The 11,452-nt window shown below is 34.9% G+C and overlaps 1 protein-coding gene across 1 annotated transcript; it reads left to right on the top strand.

The window, feature by feature from the left end:
• On the top strand, positions 1 to 11,002 carry LOC136809880 (MORN repeat-containing protein 5-like). The gene is made up of 7 exons (XM_067066437.1): positions 1 to 23; positions 5,234 to 5,326; positions 5,641 to 5,715; positions 6,617 to 6,695; positions 6,788 to 6,899; positions 9,620 to 9,751; positions 10,814 to 11,002. Exons 2-7 carry the CDS (start codon positions 5,280 to 5,282, stop codon positions 10,897 to 10,899), a joined length of 531 nt encoding a protein of 176 aa, XP_066922538.1. The 5' UTR covers positions 1 to 23; positions 5,234 to 5,279; the 3' UTR covers positions 10,900 to 11,002.
• Positions 11,003 to 11,452: the final 450 nt, after the last annotated feature.

The following is an 11,452-nucleotide window of genomic DNA, read 5'->3' as shown; positions in this document are numbered from 1 at the left end:
AAACCTTGTTGGCAAAAGTTGAGGTATAGAAATTTAACTTTCTCTCTATAGATTATCATTAATTGTCCAAATTTTCATTAATCTACATTTTTTACATTAAGATATATGCAATTCTTATTTTTTCTACTTTAAGTCAGTGCACGAACGGCCCCAGTGCACAAACTAGCCTGGATATCCAGCCCGTAAACTTTTTTTTGATTCTGATATTTCTTATGTTTACGGTCTGGTTTACCTAGATCGTCTGCATTTTCATCTGAGGATGATTATGCGGATATTCTGATTGGTTGGTCCAAGCGAATCAGAGATCTGAATGGTGGCGCGCGTATAAGAAATTATGCAAGCCGACTTGAAGTGTTCGCCTAAATATTTAGGTGGACTGCGCGGAACATAAGCGTGCAATTGAGAAGATTTCCCAGACTGACGCTAGAGGGGGGTGCCCAGTGCACGAACGGCAAACTTATTTTCGTATGGAACCTTTTTTATATCAACTACTGAACTGGTGATATGTTTCTATTGATTTTGAATTAATGAGCTAACATCCTTCAATGACATTTTGTGTGATGGAAGATAACAGGTTTTTACTGTAAAAGAGGAGAGTCATTTTCAGAACTCTTTTTGCGCAAATGTTCTTATCCAGGCGTACCCAATCGATGAAATCGCTACAGGAAATCAATCGATATTAAAAATCAATTTTAATCGATAATAATCGATAGTGATTGATAACTAATCGATAAACAATCGATAGCCAATCGATACTAAGACTTTACGTTCTTATTGATTGGATTGGATTGTTATCGATTGCTATCGATTAATCCCTGATTGCTTTTGATTGTTATCGATTAATATCGATTTCTTTATATTCGCTATAAACGCAACCCTACCGTGGTTTTTCTAATTTAACGCGTGGCAATAAATAATTATTTTCGACGCTACGCGTGAAAAACTAGAGAACAATTAATTACGATATTCAAGTGTTTTAAGTACGCGTTAAAGGCTTGTGTAATAATATATATTACATATAGATTGTAAAATGTATTAACAGGCATTAGCTGATTTGGAGGAGCCAGAGGAGGATGACGAAGATCGCTTTAATTTGTGTTTTTGAAAGAAAGAAGTTTATCAAAAATAAAACTTTCCTGTCTAAATTTTCTTGTCCAAGGCTTGATCACAATAATTAGAGTGAAATTAATTATGCAGAATTTTGGCTACGTGTTAATAATTAGAGTAAGATTAATTACGATTATTTGCCAAAAACAGGGTACGCGAATAAATTAGACTACGTGTTAAATTAGAAAAACCACGGTACATGGTATTTGGCCATTCCTATTCCCCTGTGCATTAATGCGATTAATACAGTGATTTGTTTGTGTGATTTTACCCAAGCCCTGGTCGCTAAGAGGGTTTGAATTGTGGGAAATACGGCCATTGAGATAGTTATTCGGTTGGTGGATAGTCGTTCACCGACCGGTGGAAAATTGGTCGTCAGAATAGTCATCCGGCCGTCAAAATACTTTATTGCATGAAAATTTTGCGGTTTCGCGGTCGAGTTCAGAAAACGGCCAAATTAAAATGCCGCGAAAAACGATTTTTGAGCTCAACCGTGAAATTAAAATGCCGGGAAATGTGATTTTTTGGGTCAACTGAAAAAAAACCCTAGAAGTAGAGTCTTTTTTGCAAAAAAATGCAATAATCAAGATAAAATTCTCTCAACTGCGAAATTAAATTCCCGCGAAACTTCAGAATTTTGAGCTGTGAACCGCGAAAATTTCTTCCCGCAAAAATTTCTTCCCTTAAAGTACGCTACGATATTATCGTGAGATACACTGTGGTACACAGAGTAGCGATCGTACATACAGAAAATTAGCACAATCGATCGCAATCGATCTTAATCGATAACAATCGAATTCAATCGATGGCTAATCGATCGCAATCAATCTTAATCGATACCAATCGATAATAAAATTTTACATTACATACGATTGACATCGATTAAATCGACAATCGATGTTATCGATTGGGTACGCCTCGTCTTATAAAAATATTTCCTCTCGCGATCAGCCATGTTTACAAAAATCCTGAATTTCGTGATTTTTTTACTTGGCCTCGTTCAAAATCGGTTTGGTTTTGTTCTAGTGCTCTGTTTATTTTAATTTTTGGAGAGATTGCAAGGGATAGTTTGAGGATTCTGCTGCACAAAGGAAGCTCCATAGAAGTTTGTTTGTTTGTTTTTGGTTGTTTGTTTCAAGTTCAAAGACGCTCGTTCGTGCACTGCGGCCGTTCGTGCACTGGTGATATGACTCTAGGTCCTTTTTGATTTTGAAGACCCCCCAAAAATCACGAATTTTCAGGGCTTACAATTTTGCCTTAAAACGGAAAAATTCACAAATTACGTTTTTCTTGTTTTGTTGGTGATTTTCTTATCTTGAATTTAAGCTTTGGTGCAGGGTACAGGCTTGTTGCCCACATTTCCCATTACACAATGACAATATTCTTATTTTGATATTGAAGGTTCCAATAAAGTATTTTCTTATATGAGTTCTATTTCAAATCGAAAAAAAAAACGAGAGAAAAAAACTATTTAAAAGGGTTTTCATTATATTATAGAAGTATATTTCGCAGGTCTATTGACCTCTATGAAACAATCTAATTTAAATTTACAGTTTATCAATAACGGTCTTTTTACATATTTTCTTAAAGTAGAGCTTAGCCCGAGGGCTACCTCTCACTTTCCATACGCAGCATTCATCCTTCTCATTCTTCGTTTTCTCTTTAGCTTTTTCATACCATTCTTTAAAGGTTTCACATTCTTTCTTAGAGAAGTCATCTGTTACACTGAAATTTTGTTCGTTTAGTTTATGGACTGAGGCCATAATTCTTTTCTTGTCTTCCTCATTGCCCAACTTTCAATGGCCGCCATCTTTTCGTCTTGAACATATCATCCTTTCGAGCACCAATTCGTTCTGCGGTGACAACGTTTATCTTTAATCCCATACGATTTCCTACAACCTCCTCCACGTAATCTTTGTCACCGGCCAGCTGTTCCTCTTTATTCTCATCTTTATTTTCACCTAAATGATGGACAATGATGTTACATCTAGTTAAGTTCTTCCAGCGATCTTGTTCTCTTTCTTCTTTTTCATTTTTGATAAATTTCTTAATGATAATCTCTTGTTTCTTCACCTCTTCCTTCGTGATATCTGCATATGTTACCCGTTTTGGTTCTTTAACGACGTCTGTTTTGTTTATAGCTATAAGTTCCTCCATTTTCTTCTCTAGATTATGCAATCTAGTGTTGAAAACAGATTCAAATATTTGCTGTCCTCCATTTTGTCTTGACATTCTGCTTTCGTTATTGTTTGCGTTATTTGGTTACTTCTGACTCTTTGCTTACTTGTTTTGATTTTTTCCAAAAGTATTGGTAACACATTTTTCAAGCCTTACGGACCATTTTTGAACTTTCGGATCCTCAGATCCTAAGCTCCTAAGTCTTAAGTCTAGCATTAAAACTCTACCTTTGCAACCTAAAGGCCGCTACCCACTCAGCATTTTATGGTTGGCGAACAAGGTGCACAGCTCGGGCGCTTTGGTCGCTGAACGCATTTCCCATTCCTCTGATCCAAAATAAAGGGGAGATATGCTGCTCATTTTTTCTTTTTTCTATTGTTGATATCTTTTTGCACACGGTACAAGAGAGTTAAATTTCTCTTCTGATTGGCTATTTAAAAAAGAACAATAAAGAAGCCTCACAGCCTAGCAAAAAAAAGTTTTAACTCTTGTTGCGCTCAAGGCGACAGCCTTTGAAGGCTTGATTTATGTAATTTATGCAATGCCTTGTTCGACGACCATAAAATGCTGAGTGGGTAGCGACCTTAATTTGGAGCACTTACAAATCATTTGTGGTTTCGAAATTTCGTGGGGAATTTCCTTTTTGTGCCAAGTATTTTGGAACTGATTGTAGCTATAATTTGTTTTCCAAGAATTGTGGAACGGTTAAAATTTAGTAAAATAAAAAAAAAGATTAAGTAAAAATGAACAAAGTGAAACAAAAAAGAGCAAAAACACAAAAAGCATATAGTAGAATAATTGTGAGATATAATAAAAAATAAGACAAGAAAACCAAATAAAAAGTGGGGCGTTTGTCACCAAATTGTCTTAAAACTGACTTTTGTCTGCCTTCTTTGAAAATTCTGTTTTTCCCCATGAGTTTTTCAAATATTAATAGTTTGAATTCATAAGGGACAGTTATTTCCTCTAGTGGATGAGAAATGGTGCTTTACTAGTAAAATATATTCCTGAATATCAGATCTGCAGAGCAAAAAATGTGTTTTGATCAAAACTCTTTTTCTATTATTTTCCTTAAGACGGAGGATAGAAGTTTGTTTTAGTACAAAGACGTTTTGATGTTACTTCAAACTGAATTTCTTTATCTGGAAGTTTAGGTGGAATCATAAATATGCCAAATTAAACCGTACAAAACGTGCATATAGATTTTGCTTGCTTGCCCTCCGTGCCCTCAAAAGTGATTGAAATGTATTACTCTTTTGTTAATTAACTATGGTAAAAGCATCTTGGGACTGTAACAAACTGAGAATAGTGTCTCATTGAAGCAAATAAAAAAACTCTGTATGCAACGCTAAGATTTAACTATTATAAAAAGTACAAACGAGTTAAGGCTTGGAGAAACGAGAAGTTTTTTCCGCGTTGGTGCAATGCAACATATTCCATCCCACCTACACAAGAAAAAAAGTGCGTGTCTCATGGTTTCTTTTTTTGTTTCATGGGAAAAAAGTGAGTGAAATACCCAAAAGACACGCCGATTTTGTCCCTGGGACAATGGAGCAAAAGCGAGAGAAGCACAAATGTTATTGAAAGAAAAATGAGCGTTTCAGGTTGGTGGGATGGAGAAAAACTTTTCGTGAAAAAACCTTCTCGTGTCCCCAAGTCTAACTTGACCACAAGTCTGTTGGAAATGTTAATAATGTTACATACGGTAAAGAAGTGGGAAAAGTTAAAGTTCACATGAAAATAAGGCTGGGAAAGCAAATTAAAACATTTCTACCAAAAATTAAAAATAAGATAAATTATACAGTGACTGAGTATATATTCTGAAATGGTTCGAATATAGATTTTACCCAAGGAGATTTTCAGTAACTTCTGTTTCCTAAGATAGCGAATGTTGTCCTTTGATTGAGGGTTTTTTTTCTGTTCATTTCCCTCCTGTATTTTTACTTAGATATCATTAAGAAAACAATGAAAGAAAAATAACCTACACTGTAGCAATGGAGTACACGGGCAGTGGATATTCTGGAGATGAGAAAAATGGAAGGTAAATCTTAATTTATCCATCTTATAAATCTTTATAAATCTATTTCCAAATTTCGAAGTACATTACGTCAAGTATCATGCCTTACGACAACCATTAGACGTTCAAAATAAACAACATTTTATACACCTTTATGAAGAACGTTGCATGTTTTTAGGATGCTTTTAAAGACATTTTCTCATATAACAACCAAAAAACTTAGTTAATTTATTTTTCTTCTGATTTTTGTTAACTCAACGGATTTTCCATCGATGTTTCATCGATGAGAATGATTGACTTTGTGGGGAAAACATTTTATCGTTTATCCTATTTTGCAGGATGCAAGGGCGAGGTGCTTATCAATTTCCAGAATCGGTTGGAACGAAATATGTTGGTGAAATGAATGATGGAAAGTAGGTTTTTGCTACTTAGTTGTGTGTAGTATTTCTTCAATTGTAGTTTGCTTGTTTATTCCAATTATAAACACTATGATCACTTATTCTGATTCAATAAACCTTATCGGAGAAAATAAAATTGGGATTTATTTTAAATCTGGCAATTTTTGGAGATTCTGTCAACTTTTTTAGGCCGTCCCTTATCTGTCATTGCGAAATTTTTGTGCTCATGCTAATCAGGGCCGTGCTTAACATGAAAATGATGGCTTCATCGCCAGCCCTGGCTACAACATGGTACCTTAAAAAAGCCTTAGGTCAGGGGCCCGTACTCATACTCAGCTAGGACTCATCCAAATTTATTCATCCCTTACTGGTGGATGAATTCTGATAGTGCTTATTTCTCAACTATAGGGGGCACCTAATATATTAGGGTTACCTAATGGCGTTCTAAATCTGCAGGCCTGGCAGGCATGCAACGACTTCAAAAAATTCAGCCCCTAACAAAATCGAAGTCGCTACACGCTTGCTAGACCTGAAGATTTACAACACTATGGGTCACCTTAATCCCTAAGGGGAGGGTTAGAACAGTCTAGGTAATTTTGCATGTAGGCTTATAGTTTTGGGTATTATGAAAATGATGGATGATTTTTTTGACATCGCTTTTATATTAGAAATTGAAATTTTATGGACCTTTTAACATTAGCATCGGTCTTTAATCTTCCGTGTCCAAAATAACGCCAATTATTGTTAGGGTCAGTTAGGGTAGTAGAAAAAGTTATATATGAATAAAAGCCGGGCGAAAATTAAAAGTCATTGCCCCAAGGAATTAGTCACCCATTCCTATTTTCTCCACTGTAAGGTATGGTAAACTGAATTCTCCATTCGATTCGTCGTTGACTTTCATCTTCTTTTTTTATAGATTTCACGGGGAAGGAACACTGTATTTTCCAAATGGAGCTAAATATAAAGGCGAATGGGAGCATGGGAAATGTATCAAGGTAAATTTCTTTAGTTGTGCTCCTCGATCTATACTGTCCAAAGTTCTATCTATGAAAATTATCTTTATTTCTTTATGTATTGTATTTTGTAGGGCCAGTATGTTTTTGCTGATGGATTGAAATTTGATTCTGATGAATGGAAGTATTGCAACCGAAACGATAGAAGGTTTTATACTGAAATTTGTGATGGCCTTAAACCTGCTGGTATGACTTTTATTGATCGTGATAGTTCACGGCGATCTTTCATTTGATTAATCGGATTTAAAAATCCTTGTTTTAGTCAAATTTTAAGAAATTGAGGACGGGATAGAGGGATCTCTCGAAAACGAAAGTGCTCAATAACTGGTCAACAGTTTGATGTATCAAAAAACTTTTTTTCCTACTCTTACACTGCCTATAAGGAGACTTAATACAGGGTGGCCACTAGTCCTGGAAAAGTCCTTGAAAGTCCTGGATTTTGTTTTAGTCCTGGAAAAGTCCTGGAATATTTTTCCTTGTTAGTCCTGGAATTTAACCTTTCTCTATAAGCGAACAAGCGTGAGGGAATTTGTATTCTGATCAGATATTTATTGCTTTTATTTTCTGTATTCTAATATCTGTGTTTGCAGAAGTCATAAATATTGTCAAAATCGTCAAACATGATGGCATACTCTCGGGTACCAATGGACGGGGTTTGGAATTAAGCGGTTGGAAAACATCTCAAAATCTAATCAGAGAGGTTGGAATTAAAATGCCCTGGGTGGAAAACTTTGGAAAAGCAGGCTAATACAGAAGAATTAGGGCAAAAGAGGGAACTATCAAAAACATTTTCCCAAAACTTAATTAGCAGGGGGTGGGTGGAATAAGAATGTCATGGGTGGAAAATTTTTCAAAAAATTAATTAGCGAGGGGTACACTTATTAGGTACCCAAGAGTAGTTTGGCTAAAAGCCAAAAGCATTATCGTCTAAAAACTGGTTCCTATGAGACACTTATAAAACACCAGCCTTATGAATACACCCATTGAAGTTTTTCAGAATATCACGTCCTATCTTCGAAAATATTATCTTGTTGCGTTTCAAAGAGATAATCCTATGTTTCTGTTTCTAAAAAAGTGATTTTCCAATTGTTGATGAAAACGATGATGCACCACTAAAATTGTTTAAAGGGGAATTAACGTTTGGATTTAACCCTGAAATTTTTTTTCGAAACATGAAAGAGGAAGAAAAATGTGATCGAACAAAAAAAGAACCACATCAAAATGTCTTTTATTCATTGAGTTATTTAATCTTTAATTTCTCACAATTTTGACTCTACAATGGAGAAAAACTCCCCCTCTGTGTATTTTGTGACGTAAAGTGCGCCCAACTATTCTCACTGTTACACTCTATTTGGTTGTAAAAGAGATATAAAACGTTAGAAATGAATCTTTTTAGAGTAATTATAGCAAAACGTTGTGTTGAAGACATAAAACTAGGAGAATGTAGTTAGTATTCCAAAGGTGCAGTAAATTCTCTAAAGGTAAAAATAAACGCAAAAACTGCATTTTAAATCATCATTCACCACTCTTCCCTTATAAAAAAGAGAAACACAGTTCGCACCCTACGTCATATTTTTCGTATCCATAGCAACACAAGGGAATTTTCAAACAACTCTTATTCCGGATGTAGAAGAGTAAAGTCCTATAAACCATATATATTTGAAATTGTCTCAATGAGCTCTATTTGAATCTGTCATTTGTTTGTTGACAAATTTGAAACGTTAATTCCCCTTAAAATTGGCTTTTTCGGGGGGAGAAAGGGAAAGGGGCGCCAAAACTTTTTTGTTAAATCTTATTAAAAGTTGGACTTTGTGCGTCTTAAACTGCGCCCTGAAATCAATTTTGGTGAAATAATTTTTCAAATTTTTCATGTTCGCTTTGCTCGCAATAAGATTTTGGTAATTTTTTGAAATCTAGTCATGCAATTTTTTTTGACAATCTAGCAGTTTCGAATGGTAATCTAACTGTGCGCCTCATGACCAATTAGCTGAATGCAATTTAAAACATATAACCCAATTTTTTTCGCTCGAAAAGTAATCCGTATTGGTTACTTTAAAAACAAAAATACAAGAGTAATGTACGGTTAACTCTCACTTTACAAAATCTTTGTCACCTAAAAATATCCTCAACAAGTAAGAAAATTTGTAAGATTCTTTTTAAAGCTATGTGATTGTCTATGCAAATCTTCTTTATTGGCCCAGCTAGCTTTAGCGTAGTGGGCCTTTCATTAGCATTCTGCCCGGTGTCAGTGTGTAACAATTTAATTACGATACACGTTTTATTTCAAGCACAGGCTAGTACATATTGTGAAAAATTTGATTGGCTCTTTTAGAACATGATTGGCAGAATAAAAACAATTGCAATCGTCTTTATTGGTTTTAGGTTCAAATCCTCTCTGTTACTTAAGTCTTGTTCAGTTCATATTTATATTCGCTGGGCCTTCGTGCCCTCTGGGCTTCTTGTCTTCTTGGTTAAAATCAAATTGGCCCATTCTCTATTTCGTTGCTTTAGAGCAGGTTAGAAAAAGCTTTGCACCTCATTTTTACGTTAATACTTTTTACATACATAGCTCAGTTCCGAGAGAAAATGCTTTTCTTTTAGGATAAAAAGTCCTGGAAAAGTTTAAAAACATCCTGGAAAAGTCCTTGAAAAGTCCTGGAATTTGACTTGTTTTTTTGAGTGGCCACCCTGTAATATACAAAATTTCATTTCTTTATGAGCACTACTTAAGGAGATACAAAGCAAATTAGCCAAAATAATCCCAATTTTACAAAAGTTCCAATGAAAGATCACTGTGGTTCAGACTCTGATTTAGAAGTAAGGCTAAGTTTTTAAAAGAATATGCTATTGTCCACGAAACTGTTTTTTTCAAAATCACTACTTATTGCCTGATTTTCTTTCTGTAGGCCGGTCACAACTAACAAACAACGAGCCGCCACGAACCATTCCTGATGGATGTTATGATTGTGGTGATGGTTTTTATAACCCAAAAACTAGAGTGGTTTCCACATACAACAAAAAGTTCTTGCGTAACGCAGGTATTGTTTTATTCATATCTTATTAGATAAAAAAATGTAAGGCGAGGCCCGACCAATTACGTTCTTTTTTGTTACTCAAAGTATGGTTAATCGGTCAAAAATTAAAGGGAAGGATAGATCTCAATCATGAAACATCAGTAATTTATTGGTCATGCATACTAAGACATGGCCAATTGATACCTTACGGGAACTGGTTTTGGCAAGAACTTTTTTTTGCAAGCAGCAAAAATAAATTAAAAATTAAATTAACGAGGAACTTATTTCGGCCAGGCAGTATTTCCATAAGACAGGCGAGAACTAATTTTTGCAAATAGCAGGGTAAGTTGGTTTTAAAAAAATCATGGCAGCAGTTTTTTAATTTTGGCGAGAACTAATTCGTTAATTCCAGAACTTGAGCACAAAAGTTTCTTAAAAACTTGGAAAACAACCATATTTTTAGAATGGCTGTCGGTAACAATGAAAAGCAAAATGGGCTGTCTTATCTTACGGCAAGACCAAATCAATTCGTTTTTTTAATGAGCCATGACACTCAAAAATTGGAATGGTCGGTTACCAATTCTTAATTTAGCAGTGCTAGTAAATTTAGCTTTGGTCAATATCACTTTGTTACTAGGTGACAGTGTGGATCTAAACCACACTGAAACGACCGCCTTCCATCACGCATCACACTTGCGAAAGAGCGTGCGCACATTATTAACGCCTACATGTCATCCCCAGTACATTTTAGATTATTCATTGAAAACATATTACAATATAGTCATTTTTCATGTCTCGATTATTCAATTCCGAATAAAAGACATTCAGGGAAAAAAAAGAGAAACACCTGGGTAATCTAGCTAAAAAAACCGAAAGTAAATGGTAGACAAAGTAATGAGCCGAGGCAAAACGAGATTAGCGTACCACTATGAAAGAAACCGCCTCCGGCGGTCGATAAGCTGATGAATATTTATATAAATATTAAAAACCACATAATATATGTCATTCTATTGAACCTCCTAAGTAGATAGGTGCATTTGAATTTAGAATTTATTATGTGTACATTATATGGTGTTTTTTTTACAGATGATGACGAACATGATTGGATAGTGAAGCATTGTAGGCGTGGTTGGGATGAACACGTGGGTTACATTAAAGGTTTTCATAATTAGTTTCTTCTTTCACATTCTAATTTTATTTTAATACTCATCCTTTGTGTGATATTGTATATAATGCCTTTATTTTGTTAAAAAATATCTCGCTTTTACCTTCAAACCTTTTCTTCATTCTTGTATTTCCGAAAAATTAACTAAAGATACATCAAATTTTTACTGTCAGACTTGTAGTTTATCCAGCTAAAGTAAGACCCTCGTTGTGCACTCTATCAAAAGTACATCCATATGAGTCTTCCCCCGGGTAAATTACTAAAAAGATATTATACTTAGATTTATTTTGGAGTAGTGTTTTTATTCTATGAAGGTCTAAGACAGAACGATTCTTCTTTAAAACGATGGTTTTGAAACACGCCCAAAGTACTTAAATGGTATTTTTGATCGATTTCTCTGGCCTTACTTAGAATTACATAATCTACTTAACTCTGAGAGGGTTTATCTAAAGAATCCTGCATTACTAAAAATAGACAAAAAAAAACGACATATTTCGCCGTCCACAACCCCGACCGAAAGTGACTGTACCACCCCGATTCATTCCATTTCGTTTATCACA

Source organism: Clytia hemisphaerica, unplaced genomic scaffold, assembly GCF_902728285.1.
Source record: "Clytia hemisphaerica strain Z4C2 unplaced genomic scaffold, Clytia hemisphaerica genome assembly, whole genome shotgun sequence".
Taxonomy (NCBI): Eukaryota; Metazoa; Cnidaria; class Hydrozoa; order Leptothecata; family Clytiidae; genus Clytia; species Clytia hemisphaerica.
Note: the sequence above shows the minus strand (reverse complement) of the source record. Positions and strands in the feature narration are given on the sequence as shown.